Source organism: Eubalaena glacialis, chromosome 3, assembly GCF_028564815.1.
Source record: "Eubalaena glacialis isolate mEubGla1 chromosome 3, mEubGla1.1.hap2.+ XY, whole genome shotgun sequence".
NCBI classification, from domain to species: domain Eukaryota; kingdom Metazoa; phylum Chordata; class Mammalia; order Artiodactyla; family Balaenidae; genus Eubalaena; species Eubalaena glacialis.
This window is the reverse complement of record NC_083718.1, coordinates 159,272,723-159,295,675: the sequence shown is the minus strand read 5'-3', so window position 1 is coordinate 159,295,675 and position 22,953 is coordinate 159,272,723. Positions and strand designations below refer to the sequence as shown.

The 22,953-nt window shown below is 40.9% G+C and overlaps 1 protein-coding gene across 2 annotated transcripts in view; it reads left to right on the top strand.

Annotated features, from left to right (window-relative positions):
* Window positions 1-22,953, top strand: part of ST3GAL3 (ST3 beta-galactoside alpha-2,3-sialyltransferase 3) — a 224,011-nt gene that overhangs the window by 81,894 nt on the left and 119,164 nt on the right. For both annotated transcript variants that reach the window (XM_061184331.1, XM_061184330.1), the window contains one exon: window positions 19,434-19,481. Coding sequence is in view for 1 of the 2 variants with exons in the window: in XM_061184330.1 (XP_061040313.1) it covers window positions 19,434-19,481 (48 nt within the window). In the remaining variant the exon portion in view is untranslated. The remainder of the gene's footprint in view (window positions 1-19,433; window positions 19,482-22,953) is intronic.

Here is a 22,953-nt window from a genome sequence, read left to right as displayed (position 1 = left end):
GAAATGTAAGCTATGGCGAACCATAGGCAAATTCAGAAACCAAGGAAGGGGAACTTGCTTTTATAGGGAAAAGAAGGGGATTTGGGAGGGGCTGTGATAACCAGAGAGTCCATTGGAGGAAGCTGGGAGTCCAGAGTATAGAGGCTTCTTATTGGTTGGACTGCTTCAGTCTCTGATTGGCTGGGCTGTCCTGGGGTGGAGAGAAGTTTTCTACCTCCTTCTGGATAGTAGAGCCACCTTTCTGTTGGTGAGCTGGCACATCTCTTCCTGTTTGGAGTAATTGAGGGTACATGGCAGAGTGTGAGAGCTCTTCCTACAGGCCTGTCCTGACTCCAATTTTAGCTGAGGTTTCTTTAATTCCACATTTCCACCTTTTGCTTAAGCTCTTTCCTTGAAAGCATTGCTGATCAAGAGTCAGGATCTCCACATGTAGTAGTTTGTCCCTCAGACCTTCCCTGATTGTCACATTCCATGTCAGAGGGAAAATACTCAAATTAGAAACCTCATGAGGGCACATTTGAGTAACTCTCAGGAATTTCTTGTTAAAAGTCCATATTTACTCAAGGTTGTAAGTGCTATAAATTATCTTGAAAAACTGAGCTAGCATCATCTGATTAGGCATGTCATTTTTATAAAGATTTGACAAGTAATAGATGCAGAACTTAGTAAGTATACACAGCAGAATTAAAAACAGCTTCATAAACACAGTTTGCAAGATGGTTCTAAACCAGGAACCCAGACCCAAAGATAGCCAGTTGAATACATCAAAAGACGGTGGGTTGTCAGGTGAAATTTGCTGTAACTAATGTGCTTGCTCTTTAGTTTTATGTAATTGGGTCTTTACTTCCCCAGAGGCATTTACCCACATTTAACAAGAGGTGTTTGCTATTGCACAGATGCCTCCTTGTTCAGCAAGTAAGTAATCAAGGGCTATGTGGTGATCCAAAACCACTTTGGCCAATGAGTTAGGTGAACATTGCTCAGCTGAAACTGTGTTGGCTATGGAGTCAGCTAACTCCTAATGTCAGGGAGAGATTCCTGATTATTTGTTCATTGGTGCTCACTCTGATCCATGGGAAGAAAGCTCTCCCTACAGAGGCAAAACCAGAATCTTGCATGCCTCCTGGAAGTTCTCGCTTAAAGTGGTTGTAAAGGTTTAGTGGGATGGACCAATGAGAGGCTTCTATTTGATTATGTAGGGAGAACAAGACAGTGAGTATAGCAAGGGTAGGGCTTCCCTGGTGGTGCAGTGGTTGAGAATCTGCCTGCCAATGCAGGGTACACGGGTTCAAGCCCTGGTCCGGGAAGATCTCACATGCCACGGAGCAACTGAGCCCATGTGCCACAACTGCTGAGCCTGCGCTCTAGAGCTGGCAAGCCACAACTACTGAAGCCCTCGCACCTGAGCAGCCAAAAAAGAAGTGTATATATAATATATATATATATATATATATATATATATATATGGCAAGGGTACACTGTCCTTGTATTCTCCAGCTATCAAGGCAATGAGTTGCCCAAGCATAAAAGCATTCCCAAAACTTTTACATATGAAGGTGTAACCAGGGGATATAAGGCCCCCACATAAATGATAGCATCTATGGAGTCATTCATTGGCATAGAGGCGTTAGCATTACTTAACCAAGGTTCACACATTAGGTTGTTACACACCAAGAGGTTACCTAGACATATAGATGTGTCAGCAAGTTTACAAATGATGCGACTTACACTGGCAACTCCATAGAACCTTTCATACAAATATTTAAAAGATCTTGTTTTCCCATCCCAAGGTTGGGTCAAATGGAAGCAGGGGGACTCCCTGGTGGCGCAGTGGTTAAGAATCCACCTGCCAATGCAGGGGACATGCGTTCGATCCCTGGTCCGGGAAGATCCCACATGCCGCGGAGAAACTAAGCTCGTGCGCCACAACTACTGAGCCTGCGCTCTAGAGCCCGTGAGCCACAACTACTGAGCCTGCACGCCACAACTACTGAAGCCCGGGCGCTCTAGGGCCGGTGCTCTGCAACAAGAGAAGCCCCCGCAATGAGAAGCCCATACACCGCAACGAAGTGTAACCCCCTCTCGCCGCAACTAGAGAAAGCCCGCGCACGGCAACGAAGACCGAATGCAGCCAACAACAAAAAAATATTGAAGCAGGGAGTAAGTTTAGGCAGGCTTAGCACACTGACTCTATAAAATGGGCCCATGAAACAATTTGGACAGACAACAGCATTTGGAACCCCAGTGAAATTACTTATAAGGTGAACAAAAGGGTCATTGCTATCTTGGATGGACTGATGTTTCCAATGGCAAATCCAGGAATCAGGTTTCCCCCTTTTGCAAGGGATTGGGAAATAAAAACAAGGGCATTGTCCTTCAGTGGAAGGGAGGGAGAAAACAAGGTGAGGGACAGTATTGAAAGAAGGTACACAGGCTTGGTTCAGACATCTTGGGAAAGCTGTCAGCCTCAGATGTTGTACTGCTTCAGATCCTAGTGAGCTTTATCTTCAGGTTGCCAGATGGTCCATTTGGGGTTCAGTGCCTTCTTTAAGTGTGGCGTGTGGATCCAGGAGTCTACTCCTTGGAGTTTTACAAGGGTTAGTTAGCAGTACCTGATAGGGGCCCTTCCGGTGAGGCTGGAGAGAATTCTTTTGAAGGTGCCTCTTCCAGTACACAAAATCTCCAGGTTGTAGAGTGTGATGTTTGTGGTCTTTTTCTTCTGGTAATGTGCTGCAGAAAGGGGGCTCTACTAGGGCATGGTTATTTTTAATAGATGTAATTAGGCTTTTACAATATAGAAGTATGTCTGTATCAGTGGTGGAGTGAAAGGAGCAGGAGCCAAGTGCAATGGGCATCCTGTTACTAGGAGAACAGACTCCCATTGAAGCTATGCAAATATATACATTGTCATGAAAAACAAGAATATTTAATAAGTTTCAGAACTTTTGGGGAACCAGGTAGGGAGAAAAAGATAAATGCTTCAATCTTTGTTGGGAACATACACTTTACCAAATTGCTCTGAGTTATAGATAGCTTAAAGGAGAGGAGAAAAAGGGTCTCTTTACAAAACAAAACATTAAAGCAATTGGTTTTCCATTACTTTTAGAAATCCTCACCCAGTTCAGTCTTATGATGTTAAAGTTATCAAAAACCCATCTTCCAGAGTACCTGTCAGAGCTTTTTAGATGAGTCTCTTTAAAGAAGAAACATATTTGCAAAAGCATTAAAGTAAAGCAGTAACTGCCTATAACTGACAAAAAGACTTGAAAATGCCCATTATTAAATATCTGATGAGAGTTCATTATAGTGGGATTGACAGAGGGTTCTGTTAACTTCTGTGACATACATTTTAAATTATGACTCATAACACTGTAATCAGGACATCTTAGAATTTCAGGAATTTCATACAATTTTGGAACACTTTTATTAACATACCTATTACAAATATAAGGTAAAAACGTTTAGTATCCCATGTTATTTGACAAATGTCTGATAAAATTTAACATATCAAATAAGCCTGATTAGCTTAACATTTTACCAGGTGAGAGACAAATTCTTTGAGATTTTCCAGGGGCCTGTGGAAGGTCCCAGAGTTAGTTCAAGGTCAGAAAGACTTCATTTAGAACTCGATTTTTGGGAAGTTTGTAAAAAATATCAAAAGGTTTTGGACATTTGATCAAACAGGATCATAGTTTATTATGAAATGATATTTAATTATCTATTTGATCAAAGTAACAATAAGTAACACATTTCAAAGGCAAATACAAAAGGTTACATAGTTGTAGGCAAAACTTAGCTCTTTTAATATTGAGAAGATTCTGTTTTCTTGAGTAATCAGAGACCAGATTAAGACAACATGAAGCATAGAAAAGAATTTTGGTAAAACACAAATCTTTGTTTTCTAAGGAAATTACTTAAAGGTAAGGAAAAACCTTTTTCACAATCTCTTATTAGGAACAGGCCAATAGTCCAATAAAACATTGTCCTTTGAAGAGATTAAAAACAAAATTTGTTTTGGACTAGTGTATTTTTGACATTAAACTCATTTTTTTTTTTTGGATGTGGACCGTTTTTGTTTTTTTTTTAAATTTTTTATTTATTTAGTTTTTGGCTGTGTTGGGTCTTCGTTTCTGTGCGAGGGCTTTCTCCAGTTGCGGCGAGCGGGGGCCAGTCTTCATCGCGGTGTGCGGGCCTCTCACTGTCGTGGCCTCTCTTGTTGCGGAGCACAGGCTCCAGCCGCGCAGGCTCAGTAGTTGTGGCTCACGGGCCTAGTTGCTCCACGGCATGTGGGATCCTCCCAGGCCAGGGCTCGAACCCGTATCCCCCGCACCGGCAGGCAGACTCTCAACCACTGCGCCACCAGGGAAGCCCGGATGTGGACCGTTTTTAAAGTCTTTTTTGAATTTGTTGCAGTATTGCTTCTGTTTTATGTTTTGGTTTTTTGTCCCCCAGGCATGTGGGATCTTAGCTCCCCGACCAGGGATGGAACCCACATCCCCTGCATTGGAAGGTGAAGTCTTAAATACTGGACTGCCAGGGAAGTCCCTTTTTATTTTTAGATTTTTTTTTACATTAAACTAATTTTAAAGTAAATTCATTTTAACTTAGCCAGCTTGACCACACATAAAATTTTTTTCAAAAAAATTTTTTCCATAAATCTTCTACAACTTACTATTTCCATTCAGCTGTTTTTCCTCTTTCCTATTCTGAAATAGTAAGCCTCACTTTAGGACAAAATTATTTTCTTTCCCTCAATAGAATGCATTTCCATTCTTCTACCTTTTCTTAGCAAAAACACATATCTTACTTTTCTTGCATACAGAGTTGTTTCCCCTTATTATTTCTGGTAGCTTTAAACAATTATGAGTGGTCTGTTACAAATTTATGAATACCTTTCATAATTCCTAAAAGCATATTTTCCTCATAGGAGATTTTCCAATGTGGTATGTTTACCAATAGACCCAAATATCTTTAGTCCCTTTGTAAAGGAAGCCAAGTAGATGAACCTATTTTAAGTAATGTTTCAGTATTTTATCTTGTTTGGGAATGATCTAGATATTTAATGACTACCTATTATTTAATTTAACTTAGCAAAACTGTAAGGTTTCAGGATGCCAAAAAGATTTGGGGAAGCTATTTAAAAGGTTTACCTAGAAACTTATATCTCATCCACATCCTTTCAATTCACTTGTTTCCAACACTCATGAAAAATTTTATCATACCACGTATTTTTCTTGCTGATAAACTTTGTAGCAAAGATAACATGAACTTATCTGACCAATAAACCCAGGTAGAATAAAAGTTGTATGCCTGCATTATTTTCAGCACTGGTAACTCCAAAGACATGCCTGTTTTAATTAAACCAATAACCCCAAACTAGCTTTCAAAACTAGATCATGTAAACCTAGAAAGCACCTGGGCCAGTCTTCGTTATATTTTAATTCATTTAAGTGTTTGTTTGTTTCTAAGCCAATTAAATAAAGCTCTTTTACAAATTTTAGCAATACCATCCAGAGGTAGAAAAGAAAAAAAAATACCACGCATATATACATACATATATAGATACACATGAGTACACAGACAGATGCAGACAGGGACCTTATAGTTTTATTTAAAATGTTAGCCATTTCTCAGGTACAATAATACAGAACTAAAAAGAATAGTTTGATCCAAATTGTGTTTCTGGCATACTGTAAGGATCCTTTTAGAGCTGTTTCTGGAGTCGAATTGTCTTTTAGAAACTTCTGCATATCCATCAAAGAATGCAATCTGTTGTCTCCTGAGTGGCTTGGAATTCTCTCTTTTAAGGTTGCCCCTTAAGATGGACTTAAAACAAAGGTTTTACCTTTTGAACAGGATAGGTGACTTACCGAAAAGCTTCACCAAACAGACAGATACAGAAAGCAAATTTTCTCCTAGGAGTTTTGCAGTCTATTTGTCTGTTTTCAAAAATCTAGGACAATTGCTGTTTAAATCTTTCCTTTTAGTTGTTTATTTGCTCCAGTTGTCTTAGAAACAGTAATTAGGGGTTTAGCATTTGGATCCTCAGAGGGTCTGATTTTTAAAGGGGCAGGTTTTTGCAGAGGAGAGAGGAAGATGACATGGGGGGCAGGGCCTGGGCACAAGATGGCTTCCAGAGCAGAGTCTGAGACAGAGGGGGCGGAGAAGACACACAAGATGGTGCCCAAGACAAAGAATTTGGGGGAGGGGGCACAAGGAGTTTGAGGCTTTGGAAGACATTTTGTTCTTTTTTAGATTTTTTTGTTTGTTTTTTGGTTGTTTTGGCCAATTTAGAAACAGTATCTTGCAAAGAGGCAGTTTTAGAACTGTGGTCCTCCAATTTAATCTTAAGAAAAATGAATTTAGGGAGATTGAAAGTTCCGCACAATGGCCACTGTAATTCCTGATTACTTTTAGTTTGGCCCACTTAGTTAAAAATGCACATAAAGGGTGTACACAGTTTTTAAACATGAACTGGCCAGAGTCCCCAAAGGAGGGCTGCCTTCAGAACATTTAGATGACTGGAATCCCATTTCCCTAAGTTCTCCCAGAAACCCACGTAAGTTGATAAGAGTCTTAGCCCAGATTCCAAAAGGAATAAAACAAACTCTCAGTTCCCAGTTAGCTCAATCTCCAAAAGAGAACCTTGCTACCGCCTGCTCCAGAAAACAACTTGAGTACTCACCAAGGACAAAGCCTTGAACCAGAAAGGCTGAAACTTCTCCCCTGAAAGGACAAAGCCTTTCCAGATCCTGAATAAAGTTGGAGAGCTCAAAACACAGAAGAACGGAGCTTGGAATGCAAGAGAAGACTCCCCATATTGAAAGCAGGCAGCAACTTGCTGAAGCGATAAACACAAGGGGCTCAGTGCAGGTACCTCACTTGATTCCATGAGCTGTCATCTCTTGGGGTTTGCCTCCTTTGGACCCCACTTGTGACACCAAATATGTCAACTTTAATAATATAATAGCCAGTTATTTTACCAGCAAAAGTGAATTTATTCGGGAGTACCAGAGGAACTGCTATTTGGGAAATGCAAGCTATGGTAAACCATAGGCAAATCCAGAGAACAAGGAAGGGGAACTTGCTTTTATAGGGAAAAGGGGGGAGTTGGGGGTGTGGGGCTGTGATAACCAGAGAGTCCATTGGAGGAAGCTGGGAGTCCAGAGCATAGAGGCTTCTCATTGGTCCGACTGCTACAGTCTTTTATTGTCTGGGCTGTCATGGGGTGGAGAGAAGTTTTCTTCTTCCTTCTGGATAGTAGAGGCACCTTTCTGTTGGAGAGCTGGTGTAGTCTTTTCTCATTTGAAATAATTGAGGATGCATGGCAGGGTGTGAGAGCTCCCCCTACAGGCTTGTCTTGACTCCAGTTTTAGCTGAGGTTTCTTTAATTCCACAGTTCATTCATCAGTTGGTGGACATTTAGGTTGCTTCCACTTTTTGGCTATTGTGAATAATACTGCTGTAAACATTCATATTCAAGCTTTTGTGTGGACATAAAATTTTCATTTCTCTTGGGTATATGTATACCTAGCAGTAGAATTGCTGAGTCATATGGTAACTCTATATTTGACCTATTGAGGAACTCCCAGGCTGTTTTCCAAAGCTGCTTTACCATTTTACATTCCCATTAGTAGTGTATTCAATTTCTCCCCATGCCTTCCACTCTTAGTACTTAAGATGAATGACAGTGATGTCAACCAATTGCTTTTCATTTCTCAATTGTGGTACTGAGAGGTATCTTTTCTTTTTAAATAGAAATAATACAAAGTAATAGGTATAACAATTTTTTTCATGGCAAAATATAAAAACTTTATTGAGCAACTTTTCATCTTATTTCTTCCCTTTGTCTTAACTAAGTTATCTCTTGAGAATGGAATGGCCCCATACTCTTGATGATAGCCTATCAAGTACATGTTTTTCCAGATGAAGGAAAGAATGTCATATGGCAAATGACTTAATAGTCTCATCCTGTCCAAAGGTCTCTGGCACATGTGAATATTGCAGGCCCTGCTCTCACAGAGATTCATATCTTTTTTTTATTATTTGGATTTAAAAAATTAATTGGGTCATAAAGCAATTCCCAGACATCAAGTCATTTTACCCATAAACATTTCAGTATCATCTCTAACAGTAAAGAACTTTAAAAAAATAGCCATTATGTTATTATCTCACATTAACTATAATTCCTTAATATTTTCTAATACCCAGTTCATATTCAAATATCACTAATTATCTTAAATATGCATTTCCACAGTTGGTTTTTTCTAAAAATCTGGGTCCAAACAAGGTCCTCACATTTGATTGTTTTATCTTTTAATTATCTTTTATTCTAGACTAATTATTTTTGATAGATCATATTTAGATAATGTAATCACAAAATAATGTAAGACAGTATTTAGTAAAGCATTAAGTAGGTTATAATCAAATATGAGGCTTCTAGGTTTCTAATAGACTCTTCATTGACCCTGTTGGTAGATATATGATATATAGGTTAGAGAACCAGATGGACTAAATTTGAAGCTCCAGCCCTACCACTGTAGGCTCTGTAATCTTGTGCAAGTCAATTTAATGTTTGTTCTTATTAAAGTTATACATGTGCATAGTTCAAAAAGACAATTCTACAAGACTTGTTACCAACAAAAATGAACAAGAAAAGCACTCCCCCATTACCACTACTACTTGATTTCCTGCCTCCAAGAGGCATTTGTTTTCAACTCTTAACTAATTTGTTTGATATTTACCTCCAGATCTCTAAATAACATGGTTATATTGCTATTCTTGATATTTCTTTTTTAAATTTTAATTTTTAAACATTTATTTTATTGAAGTATAGTTGATTCATTCTTGATATTTCTGTTTTGAGTATTATCTATTGACTTTCTTTAATGGAAGGTGAAAATTTGGTATTTAGTACTCTATCACACTCACTGCTCCTCCACCACAGATACTAAGTCCATCCTCCCATTCTCCTAATATAGTTAGAACAACATTCAGTCTGTATATTATGGCCATGAAAATGCTATTCATAGATACCATGATTACTGTTTTTTCACTGCACATTTTATTTTTCCTGAAGTCCATAACAGTCTTGCTTTTTATTTTGCTTAGTTTTCTATGTATTGACCACTAATTTAACTCTATACTCTTCCCCAGTTGTATAAATCTGCTCTCCATATGTTCAAACACATTAGATAGCCTATCAGTTTCATTTGCTTGAAGAAATCTCTCTAGGAGCCTTCTGACGTGCACTGCTCTGGACTGTTTCCTCTCTATCCCTGCTGCCCAGCTATGGTCTTAGAGTCTCCCATCACCATCCTTCTCTTTTGGTATATCTCATTTCCTGGATCCCATGTTTTTTTCATTTTCTTCTTCATTTACTGGAACACATCCTCTAATAATTTCCTAGGAAGGATGCATGAGAGGTAAATTTCTGAGATATTACCTGTATGAAAGTGTCTTTATTCTAATCTCATATTTAATTGATAGTCTGGCTGGGTATAGAATTATTGGTTGGAAATTATTTTCCCTCAGAATTTTGAAGATACTGCCCCACTGTATTTTAGGCTTTCAGCGTTCCTATTGAGAGTTCTGAAGCCACTCTGATTTTTTTTTATTATTTGTATAAAAACCTTTTTGTTGTTTTTCTCTCTGGAAATTTGAGTGTTCTGAAATTTCACGATGATGCATTTGTTGGAGGACTATTTTCATCTTGTGTGGTACACTCAGAGGGCCCTTTCAGGCCCCAAAACTCTAGTTCTTTAGTTATGGGGAAATGTTATTTAAATATTTCTTTGAATATTTTCTCCCTTCTATTAAAATTTTTTTTTCCTTTTGCTAGAACTTCCATAATTCAGTTGTGATGGTTCCTAGACTGGTCCTCTAATTAAAAAAAAAAAAAACTTTTGTCTCCCATTTTCTGTCTTTGTCTTTTGTATTACATTTTGAAAGACTTCCTCAACTTACTTTTTAATCCTTTTTAATTCTGCTATTATGTTTTTAATTTTCAAAAGTTATTTTTTGTTTTTATTCACTGAATGTACCTTTTTAAAAAAAATGAATTCTATTTTGTGAATAAAATATTTTCTTTCTAAAGATTTTAATGATTTTTTAAAGAGTTTTCACCTTTATATGTGTTTTCTCTTTTTCCACTTACATTTATTTTATTATATTTTAAAAAATATTTATTTATTTATCTGGCAGCACCAGGTCTTAGTTGTGGCACGTGGGATCTTTGTTGTGGCATGTGGGATTCTTTTTTTTTTTTTTTTTTCTGTTGCAGCATGCAGGATCTAGTTCCCTGACCAGGGATCGAACCTGGGGCCCCTGCATTGGGAGTGTGGAGTCTTACCCCCTGGACCACCAGGGAAGTCCCTCCACATTGCATTTATTTTTCATTTGTTTTGGTCTCTGTCTTTATATTAGATACTTTGGTCTAATGCCTCGTGGTCTTGGCTGTCAGCCCATACTTAAGAGTGTAGTGTCTTGTTTTTAGTATTGTCTTCTCTCCTACTTCTAGTGGTACCTGGTGCTGCCAGCAATTGAGCCTTTGGGGAGTTCTGTGGTGTATTTCAGGACATATTTCAGCTTTCCCCACTACTAGTATAGGATTCACCTTTCCTGGTTTTGCTGAGTAAGTTCCACTTGTTTATCTGCTTTCCAAAACTTTTGTTGCTGGTGTCTCCTGTTCTCTTTGTTCCTGTGTACTTCTGATTTACAACAAACAAACGACCTTTTCTGTCATTTTGAGGGGTTTGGAAAGGAGTGAGGTGTATGTGTAATCTAAATCAGGGTTTAGCAAATGGTTCCTGCACCAAACCCAGCCCTTTCCTATTTCTAAGGCACCACGACTAACACTTTCCCAGGCCCCTAAAGTTCCAAACTTCATCCTAGCATCTCACTCTCAGTCTCAACACATGCCTAGTACCATTTTCATTCCAGCTTCTGTTGCACCAACAGGTGTTTGTAAGCAGTGCCACCCTTTCCCCCTTCCCTCCACCCTCCTAGAGGGCAGTTGGTAGTGGAAATCTAGCTAATCCCAGATTTCCTGGTCTCCCTGTGGGTGCTGATGCCCCAGGGGGTGTCCTGCTCCTGATCCTCAGCCAAGTGCCTTTTGTCTCCTGATGACATAGCAATTTCTTCCTCAATTTCATGGTGACTCACTTTTTAAAAATAGTCTTTGATATGTCAAAGCCTTTTTTGAAAGTCTAAACAGGTTGTATTGACTAGTTCCCTTTTAGTCACATGCATTTTTACCTCCTGAAAGAAACTCTAATATATAAATTAGGTATGATTTTACCTTCCTGAAACCACACACCCCTCACTTTCCATGCTTCAGTGCCTCTCCTTCAGTGTTCCCACCCGACCAGCACAGCCTGTCCCAAAAGGTTATCTCACAGCAGCTCAAATACTGTCTCCTCCATATCTTCCCAGCTTCTCCCAGAAAAAATTCTCCCTCTTGCCTCTTAACTCCTAGAGCACCTTTTTTAGAGACCTGTAATATGGTTCTTTGTATCTTTGTATTAGCCTCCTGATAGTTCATAAACTCCGTCATGTCAGGGACCATGTCTAATCTTTTGATTAGTCTCTTGAGCTTAGAAGAACTCTGTATATGTTTGGTAAGTTAAATTAATGACATAAATCTAAGGAGAGACTTCTTGAAATAAGTCTACTAAGTCAACAGCCTCCACTTAACCCATTCACAGCTGAGTCCCTGCAGTCTGATCATTGTACAGAAATCGTTCCCACTAAAGTTACAGATGCCCTCCCAGTGAGCGATTCTGCAGCATCTTTTCATCCATCAGCTTCTTCCACCTCTTTACCACATTTGGATACTCCTTTTTATAAACAATTCTTACCTCTTCTGGCTTCCTCTGTCCTGCTACTCCTATCTCTGATTATTTCACTGATTTCTCTTCCATATACCACATTCTTCTAAATCAATGGTTATGTTTTGTTTTCTGTCCTCAGGCTTTTTTTCTCTATGTAGCTTCAGGAATCTCATTTACTCATGTTTTGTTTGTTTGGGATTAGGGTTGAGAGGGAAGAAATTGAGGGGCTCAGACTAGGGGTTAGATTCCCCCAGGATCTAAGCAGTGGAGAAAGTAGAACAAGACACAGGTAACCATATGGCTATTGAAGTATCAGTTTTGCTGATCGACCAGTAAATCCCCAAAGTTGAGAGCTCTTTCATAAAGCTAGATTGGAGAACACCGCTTAGACCGAAGGTCCAAGTAGGGCCTTCTACTTCTCCTGAGATTTAGACCCTTGGGGTGAGTCGTGCTTGGAGCAGGTCATTGGGAAGGCAGAAAGTGCTCCTGGGTATTAAAGCATGAGGGCTGGAAGGTAGAGGAGGTGAACCTACTCAGACTATAGATAGCTCCAAGATAGCAGAAGACTTAAAAATGAGAATCTCAATTATAGGCCAAGCCTCAAGGGAACTGAGGAAGAGCTAAACCCCAAGGTCTCATGGAAAGATGATCCGTGGGAGAGCTGACTGCCACAGAGACTGGCACTGGAAGAATATTCTGGATCCAAGGCAGCTCTTTGAGGTGTCATGTTGCCCTCAGCAGCAGGGTTGTGGCTCTTCACTGTGATGCTCTGCCACTAACATGGGCCCCAAGGCCCAGCATCAAGTCCAACCCATAGCCTCCTAGGCTCTGCTCTTCTGTGCTTTTCTGTTTGTATCTCCTACCAACAGCCCCAACTCTCTGTGCATCCCAATTCAAGTCTCCAAAAGGTAGAACCTATCTGCCTATGGATTGCCTTCTCCTGGGTCAGGTGCTCACCTGTGGTCCAGTTGTCTGACCAGAGGAGAAGCAGGGTTATGTGGTTTAGATGGAGGCTACACCCATTTAAGCAAAGGTCAGCATCTATTTGCCCAAGGCCAGAATGTAGATATAATCCTCCTTCTTCTTAATCTCTTACTCATGTCCCACAAGTCACTAGTCCTGTAAATTTTCCCTTTTAAACATTATTAGTATCTTTTTTTTTTTTTTTTTTCCTGTTGTCACTGCCTTGGTTCAGGCTGCCATCACTTCTCATCTGGAATGTTGCAATCTCTTCTACCAGTCTCCTGGCCTTCAGTCTGTCTCCTCTAATCTACCTTTTACTCTGTTGCCAGAACAGTCAATTTAGTTCCCGCATAGCAGTGAAAGTTTATGTTTAAGAGTGTAAATCAGATCGTGTTACTCCCGGGTTTTAAGCAGGGGCTTCTCTCTGCTATTGAAAAATACAGTGCAGACGTCTGTCGATGGCCTCCTACATAAGGCCTCCTACAGATCTGTCTCCTGTCTTCCTCTCTGACCTCATTTCCCACCCCCCTTGTGTTTTTCGTGCTCTGTGTTCCAGCAACACTGGCCTTCTCTCTGTTCCTTAATGCACCAAGATTACTTTACTTGCTTTCCTTCAGCCTGGAACTCTTTTTCCCTTGGTCTTTTCTTGGCCGGCACCTGTCTCCCAGTCTCAGTCATATGTCACCTCCTCAGAGAAGCCTTCCCAAAACACCCAATCTAGCATTGCCTGTACTTCCCCTCATGGTCACTATTACATAATTGGATATTCTTCATAACCATTTATCACTGTCAGAAGTTTTGTTCATTTGTTTACTTGTTTTTTTTCAGTCTCCCTGACTAAACTATAAATTCCTCGAGAATAGGAGCATTCTCGTTCTTCTTTACTATTATATCCCTAAGTCTGGTGTACAGTAGTTGCTTAATAAATATGTTGAATTAATGAACAATGAAGTATCTCCCTCATTACCCTTATTTCCATACCTATATATTATACTTAGCTTTCCCCCTCAGCTTTATTGAGATGTAATTGATGGATAACAATGTGTAAGTTTAAGGTGTACAGTGTGATCCTTTGACAAACGTAAGTATTGTGAAATGATTACCACAATAAGGTTAGTTAGCACATCCATCACCTCACAGTTACCTTTTTGCATGTATGAGTGTGGTAAGAACATTTAAGATCTACTCTTAGCAAATTTCAAGTGTACAATACAGTATTGTTAACTGTAGAATGCTTAGCTTTATATGTGTTTTTACTTTACCTGTTAGGTTGCAAGCTACTTCAGGGAATACTTTTTTTTCATTCATTCTTACGTCTCTAGGGCTTACACATGGTGGCTAGCAGAATATGTGTGTTGAATGTGTACCATGACAGATAGTAGCCAAAATGTAACTTGTTCACTGCATAATTTGACTTTTGGAAGCCTCTCCAATGACTGGAAAGACTAAGCCTCATTCTTCATCCTCTCTTTATGTTCTTTTTATCTGCTTCAGAAACCAGACACAGGAAACATCTGACCATAATAAAAGGTTTCCAGTAAATTCTAGGTTTCCTCACTGAACAAAGTCATGTGCAACAATGCTCTGTTGTGCTTTGGTCTAGAATTCTGTTTGGTCACTTGTATAGCACCCCACATGGCCGCCTCTGGCCTGGGAGCCAGGAACAGCTGGAACCCAGGATGCTTGAAATAAAAATGACGTATCTCTTAGCCTGAGAGGGAGAAGTCTGGATATTCTCACTCCGTTTCTTGCAAAACAAACTTCTCAATTTGTTGAACACTGAATTTTCCCTTTAGCTGTCAAAGTGGTTTATAACTCAAATGATCTTACATCCTTTAGAATAAACACAAAAAATGAATGGCCAAACTGATTCTCAAATCTCTGCCTTAAATGCTCAAAGCAACATCCATCCAAACTTACACAAAACATGATATATGTCCCTAACTTCCTCCTGAAGTTTCTACCCTCTCACTTGCATCTTCTGCAGTTTAAAGGCACATGCTCTTGGGAGCATTCCACTACCACTGGAAATAATATTTACAAAAACTCCAACTTTTTCTTTCCAGTAAGACTGTCATCTGTTTGGTGCTTGCCCCTTGCTCACCATTATCACATTTTATTTTAAGTGCCTATTAACCTCTCTGCTTCCTTGGCTGGAAGGCAAAGACCAGCTCCTATTCAGCTCCATATCTCTAGTATCTGGCACCAGGCCTGGCACATAATAGGCACTTGATAATACTTGTGAGAAGGAAGGAAGAAGAAACGAATTTTTTAAAAGCCAGTCTATTTAGGAATTGAGGTTGCTGAGGTATATTTAAGTGTCATGAAGTATAACGATGACCTCAGTATAACTAAAGGGAAAAGCTGAATAGCTTTTCAGCATGTACAGTGAATAATGAAGGGAGATCAAGAACCTTCCATCCTTTTGCATTGGTACCAAAGTGTTAGAGGTTAAAATCTTAGGGCTGGATTAGAGAGTTCTTATTTGACTTTTTTTTTTTTCTTTCTGATATTACAAGTTACATGTTCACTCTGGAAATTTTTCAAAAATACAGAGAATAAATATCATCTATAATTCTTTCACCCAGAGACAACTATTGTTCACATTTAGTTAACTTGTAGCCTTTTTTCTTTACATTTAGATTGAAAACTTTAAAAGAGATTATTTCAGGACTGCTTGTGAGTACAAAGAAAGTAAATTGAAATTGGAAAAATACTTATCAACTGTAATTAAAATTTGAGATGCTGTTTTTATTGTTGCTCATCTGGGCAGTCAGCCCCTCAAAAAGGCTTTCCTAATCTTCATCCAGGTGACTGTGTTCGCTCACCTAGAAAGTGCCTAGGGCCCTTTCCTTATTCCCCCTGCACTGCTTTGTGGGAATGCTTTTATCTTTCGAGGATGAGGCGAGGCTCGAACATCTGAAGCTTCATGGTATAAGGACATTGCAAGGTTGACTTGAATTGAATGAGAATCTGTATGCAGGATGGATCTCTCCCCTCACCAATTTGTGAAATATCACTCAGATAACATCACCTTTGAAAGAAAGCAAAGACATTTACTAGTTTATTCCTTTGTTTAATGAACATATTGACCACCTTCTGTGTGTCAGTCACTGTCCTAGGCATCAAAGCCTCAAAATGAACAGACAGTCCTTATCCTCAGGGAACTTGCAGTTTAAAGAGAGAAAAAGACCAGTAAACAAGGATTATAATGCAGTATAATAAATGCCATAATAGCAGTGCAGTAATGGCCTAAAGAGAAGGGGCAGAACTGATCAGAGAAGCCTTCAAGAAGAGGGGATGATTGCGTTGGGTCTTAATAGGAAAGTGGGAGTTTTTAATGCAAACAAGCAGAGAAAACAGTATGTTTGGTGTCTGAAGACACAAAGGTACATATCTCTTTGGAGAAATAGAAGTTGTTTGGCATATCTGGAGCATGAGGCATTTAGAGGTCATAAATGAGCCAAAATGGTAAAGATCTTGAAGGTCAGAGCTTGGAGTTTATCTTACAGGCTACGGGAAGCCACTGAAGCATTTTAATCAAGAGCAAAGACGTAGTCAGGTATACTTTTTAGAAAAATCTTGCAACAGTATGAAGGATGATGGAAGTGGGCTAAGCTGGACGTAGGCGTGTGGTTAAGGGGCCTATCAGAACAGTCCTAGCAAGAAAAGGATAGGCAGATGTCCACAAAAGGCAAATCTATAGAGACAGAAAGTAAATTAGTGGTTGCCTGGGGCTGGAGGTGGGAACAGGGCATGACTGGGCACCTGGGATCTTCTGGGTGATAGAAATGTTCTAAAGCTGCATATGCTGGTGGTTACACAACTCTGTAAATTTTCTAAAAATCATTGAATTGTACACTTAAAATGAGTGAATTTTATAGTATGTAAATTATACCTCAATAAAGCTCTTTTAAAAAGAGAGAGAAAAATAGGGGCTTCTCTTCTGAAAGGGCACAGTAACATTGAGAGGAAACAGATGTGGGAAACATTGATAAAGAAGTAGAATTTGTAAGAGATGTTGATTGTATCTCATACAACGTAGGATGGTCACCTATCTGATTAGACAAGTGTTCTAATTGTGCTTCTACATTTTTGTGAAAGAAAAAAAAAGTCAACCTTACCTTTTACTTGGTAGGTTTCAAAGCATATAGATCTGCCCCTAACTGGCAGTACAGAATATCTGCCTCTGGATCCTTATCAAAAATTGTATCCTGGGCTTCCCTGGTGGCGCAGTGGTTGAGAGTCTGCCTGCCAGTGCAGGGGACACGGGTTCGAGCCCTGGTTTGGGAAGATCCCACATGCCGCGGAGCAACTAGGCCCGTGAGCCACAACTACTGAGCCTGCGCGTCTGGAGCCTGTGCTCCGCAACAAGAGAGGCCGCCATAGTGAGAGGCCCGCGCACCGCGATGAAGAGTGGCCCCCGCTCGCCGCAACTAGAGAAAGCCCTCGCACAGAAACGAAGACCCAACACAGCCATAAATAAATAAAAGTAAATTAAAAAAAAAATTGTATCCTGCAGCTCTCTGCTACCCAGTTCTTAATAAACACTTGATTATGAGAAAAAATGATTATGAAGGATTACCTGAAGGAGTTGAAGTCCATCCATTTCTTGAGGCACTTTCAGCAAACAGTTACTGCCTGCCAGGTGTTATGCTGGTAACATAGCAGTGAATAAAGCAGATATAGTGTCTGCCTTTATGGAACTTATAGTCTAGCAGTGCAGACAGATGACTTACAGTTATGATAACTCTTGTGTCAGATTTCCATGTGCAGTAAGAGAAAATGACATACATCTGAGATCTGAAGGATCATGCTGAAGTGGGATGCTGACTGTGGTGTAGACGCTGGTCCTCATTGCAGCCAGCTAGCATTCCTTTGTAGTGAGTGAGCCTTTTTTTTTTTTTTTTTTTTTTAAGGGAGCATGGGTTTTATTTATTTTTACTTATTTATTTTTGGCTGCATCGGGTCTTAGTTGTGGCACGTGGGATCTTCGTCGCGGCACGCGGGATCTTTCGTTGTAGTGCATGGGCTCTTCGTTGCACCGTGCCGGCTTCTCTCTAGTTGTGGCATGAGAGTTTTCTCTCTCTAGCTGTGGCACGCGGGCTCCAGAGCATGTGGGCTTAGTAGCTGTGGCATGTGGGCTTAGTTGCCCCACGGCATGTGGGATCTTAGTTCCCCAACCAGGAATCGAACCCGCATCCCCTGCATTGGAAGGCTGATTCTTTACCACTGGACCACCAGGGAAGTCCCATGAGTGAGCCTTTTGAATGTGATCCCTTTTGAGTCTGGGGTCTCTGGGGTTATTTTGGACCTTAGATTATCTTGGTGTCCCTATAATTGCTTTTACTGAGCTGTGTGTTGGCCTATGCCATCATTTGTATTGCTCCTGTTGCAAGAAACAGCCATAAAAGATTCACAATTACTTATTATAGAAATGTTGTAGAAGTTACAGTCTTCAGCATCGTGCAGCATCCCCCTTTATTAAGACCCATAAGAGGAATTTCTTTCTGATCACTGTATAGTATTTGCTTTTATGTATGCTTTGCTCTTCTGGTTGCTCTGAGGCGCCCTGTCCCATCCTGCTTCAGGTCTCCACACAGAGCATCCTGTCTGCCTGGAATGCCCATTCCTTCTTGTCGGGTTTAACCCTTACTTATCCTTCAGTTCTTAGTTCAGGTGTCACTTCTTTAGGGAGGACTTCCCTAACCAACACCCACTCCCCTTCCAAACTAGGTCTCCTCCTAATAGAAACTTTCTCAGCACTCTTTTCTTTTCTTTTTTACTTAATCAGTTTTTAGTTGAATAACTTGTTGGGTAACTTTTTTTCTCTTAGACTGATGACAGATCCGTGAGCGTAGAGACCATGCTTTTTTTTGTTTGCATCTGGATCGCAAAGTCATAGTATAGTATCTTGCACATAGTAGATGCCCAATAAATATTTACTGAACAGTTGAATAAATGAATGAATGAATGTATGTATTGTGAGCACTCAATCTTGTTTATTTTCTCATTTTCTTTAGCTGTTTGGGAGCTCAGGCCTCTTTGATTCTACCTGTAGCGTTTGTTTAGGTCCTCATGGCATGCATTTTGTGCACTAACATTCCCCTGACTATATAATATTTTTCCTTCCTTTGACGTCTTCATTTTTAAAATTCCAGTGTGTACTGTAAATTCCTATAAGTCACTTTATGCCTTTGTGGGGAAGAAATAATAAACATTGGGTATATGAATAGGAAAAGGGAACAAGTCAAAGGGAAATGTTAGTGCCTTTAACCAGATGCAGGAGGGAAGTTTTCTTTTGCTTTGTTTTAATTTTATTTTCACTGTGAGAAGCAAAAAGAAGTAAATGTGTCCCCTAATTTGGCAGGAAATGCCTCTGAAGAATTTGGGGCATATCTCTGCCCTGAGATGTTCCTACCGGTGGCACGAGGCCTGGGCTGGGCTCGGCAGGGCCTCCTGGCCCAGTGGGTGGGTGGGACGGACCAGTGGAGGCTGTCTGTGCAGCTCAGTTCCAGTCCAGTTGGCTTTTCCTTGGGAGAGGGTTTGGGCAAAGCCAGTGGGAACTTGTTTTTTTGTTTTTGTTTTGTTTTTACTGTAAGAAAGAGAAAGAAATGAACTTGTCCTCTTGTGTTGCAGATTCAGTGGTTCTTTCCTTTGACTCCGCTGGACAAACACTAGGCTCAGGTACCAATCCCTCCCCTTCTATCATCCTTTCAGCATTCAGCACTGGCCGCATTTGAAGTGGAGCCTAATGAGGTGGGGGAGGGGGCGTCTGGGGAGGGCAATGGAATATCTCAGTATTGTGGGAAAATCTCAAGAAGCATTTCTAGGGACCCACAGTCTAGGAGGCAGCAGTGGGATACAACATCCAGAAGACTTCGCCAATTGCTTTAGAACTATGCACTAAGGAGTTTGCAGTTGATGCTCCTTCCTCATTCAGGGTGGTCCGGGGTCATAGAAAAGGTGTCTGTTTCCTGTGCACATATCCTGTCTCAGAGAGTGGGGCAGAGGGCGTTGAGAGACCCCAAGCTCTGGGCACGCTGGAGTAACTAACCATCAGGGCTCTCCAGCAGCATGCCAGGCTGGTGAGAGTATCACAGCTTCCTAGGGACATACACCCTGTTGCGTGTTCACGTGCACACCCCATATACTCAAATACACACCTCCTCCAGGACGGGCACTGTACTGTGCACATGTGCTGACGTACTCCTGCTCTTCCCTGTGTCAACAGTGCAGGACACACAAATCGGCACACCTGCTGCTTTGACACAAATCACCCAGGCTCAGTGGAGCTCAGCTCTCCCCTGTCTGAGGCAGTCTGCCTGCCCCACACCACTGTGCTGTTGGCAGTGAACAGAAAGAGAAGATACTTGATTCTTCAGCTTGCTGCCATCGTGTCCCTGTGGGAGCCCCAGAATGACTTCACCTCGTGAGGAGAGCATCTCTATGTATCAGGTCTTAACTTTTAGCTGAAGACGGTGGTCCTCGTACCTTAGGTGCTGCCTGTGAGTAACAGGGAGACTTTGCTGGCCTGTTGAGGGCAATTAACCCATTTTGCTGTCCTTGACTGCAATAGATTGATGTTTCACAAAGCAGCAATGAGGTTCAGGCCAGTGTAGCAATGTGGACAAGGGGAAGGATGATCAGAGAATATGATCACAGCTGCCACTGTTTGCTGAGGGCCTACTGTGTGCCAACACTATGCTAAGTGCTTTACACACATCTTACAAGGTGGATAGTACATCTTTAATTATAAAGAAACTTAATTCTCAAAGACTTGAAGTACCCTGTCCAGGGCTACTCATATCTGTCCACCCCTAGAGCCTGCACTCTCTGCCTTGTCATCTTGCTGTCTCATACTTTGATGCTTGAGGTGTCCGCATTGAAATGCTGAGATGGGAGAGGTTGCCTTAAGACAGAATGGACCTTTAGAAAGAGTTTTTAAGTAGATGCAAAGTTGTGTCCATTCACATAGGAAAAAACTGATCAATTTTATTACATTAAAGTAGAACTTCTGTTAATCAAAAGATACCATTAAGAGAGTGAAAAGGCAGAGTGAAAAAAGACATCTATAACACAAATAGCCAACAAAGGGCTTGCTTCCACAATAAAGAACTACAAAAATCAATGTGAGTAAAGAAAAAACCCAGTATAGAAAAAAGCAAAAGACCCCAACAGGCGCTTCACAAAAGAGGAATCCAAATGGCCAATAACCCTATGAAAAGGTGTTCGATTGTATTACTACCTAGGCAAATGCAAATTCGCATTTCAGTGAGATACTACTGTACATCTACCAAAATAGGAAAGCTTGAGAAGCTTGATATTCCAACGTTGGTGAGGAAGTAATATGGTGGAAACTCTGAGTCTCTACTGGTCAGTGGATAAGTTGATTACAACCACTTTGGAAAAAAACTATGGTAGTGTCTAGCTAAATTTGAATATATACATACCCATGACCTGGCATTTCCTCCCCTAGGTATATTCCCTGCATAAATAGATACTTATATATATACCAGGATATATGTATAAGATACATGTGTAAGAATCTATCTCTGTCATTGAGTGCAGCTAAAGGCCTGGACAGAATGCATTTAGCAGCTATTTGAAGACTCTGAAATATAAATAGTAGTAGACAGATTGGGGAGAAAACTAGAATTAGAAGTACTGCCACCCTGGCAGTGAATTTCTCATTTTTCCTCTGGTATCCCATGTCCTGGACTCGAGACAGCCCAAAATCCGGGCACAAACAGAGTGGACATAAGGGCACAAATGGAGAGAATTCCAGAAGACCTCTAGTTATGGCTAGAGTCTGGTTGGGAAAGGGGCTCTAAGGCTTAGACAGGGATGGGAAATCCCGAGGGTTGTTTTTCTCTGTTTTCTCATGCCCTAGTCCCCAGGCAGTCCCCTCGGTGGTGGTGGTGGCAGTGCCCAGTAGCAGCAGTGGGGCCTTCAAGCACCTAAAACTGAGGAAGGGAAACCTTCTTCTTTGATCAAATCTTCCTCTCTGTAATCCCAAGAAGGTGGGATGAAATCCAGTTGCTTTTTTCTCTCACTGCCTTCCTGCTGCTTGGTCCCAGATTTGGGTACAGTTCAGGAAATGTGTGGCAGAAAGTGTAACTAAAACCCCAGATTTCTGGCCAGAGGACCAAAAAGGGGAGGCCCAATGAACTGGAAAGTACAAGGAGAGCAGAGAGGAAGGAGCTCAGGAAAACGACTCCATAAAGTTGTGTATGAACTTCTGGGCTAACCCTGAGCTGTGCATGTGTGCATCTGATTCTAACCAGCACACCAAAGACTTTGAGAACTGAACTAAGGGATAGACCACCACCTGAGTCCCAGACTGGACACTTGGTGGTACATACCTGAACAGGCTTTGAAAATGGAACTGGCATTGAAACCACAACTCAGAAGAAAGCTGGTCAGAACTTGACAACTAAATCCGACCTGCTTGATTGTCTGGTAAAACAAAAATATCAATATTCTCCACTGAATTTAAATAAGACCTAAAGTTTCATGGCATAATATTCAAAATATAGAGGATACAATCTAAAATTAATTATCACATGAAGAACTAGGAAAATCTCAACTTGCCTGGGAGAGGCATCAGAGGATGCCGATGCCAGGGCTTCCTTGGTGGTGCAGTGGTTAAGAATCCGCCTGCTAGTGCAGGGGACATGGGTTTGAGCCCTGGTCCGGGAAGATCCCACATGCCATAGAGCAACTAAGCCCGTGCACCACAACTACTGATCCTGCACTCTAGAGTCTGTAAGCCACAACTACTAAACTCACTTGCCACAGCTGCTGAAGCCCACGCACCTAGAGCCCGTGCTCTGCAACGAGAGAAGCCACCGCAATGAGAAGCCCGTGCACCGCAACGAAGAGTAACCCCTGCTCGCCACAATTAGTGAAAGCCTGTGCGCAGCAATGAGGACCCAATACAGCCAAAAATAAATAAATTAAATAAATAAATAAATAAATAGATGCCGATGCTGAGATGACACAGATGTTGGAATAATCTGACAGACTTTATAAATTTATTTATTTATTTATTTTTGGCTGTGTTGAGTCTTCGTTTCTGTGCGAGGGCTTTCTCTAGTTGCGGCAAGCAGGGGCCACTCTTCATCGGGTGCGCGGGCCTCTCACTGTTGCGGCCTCT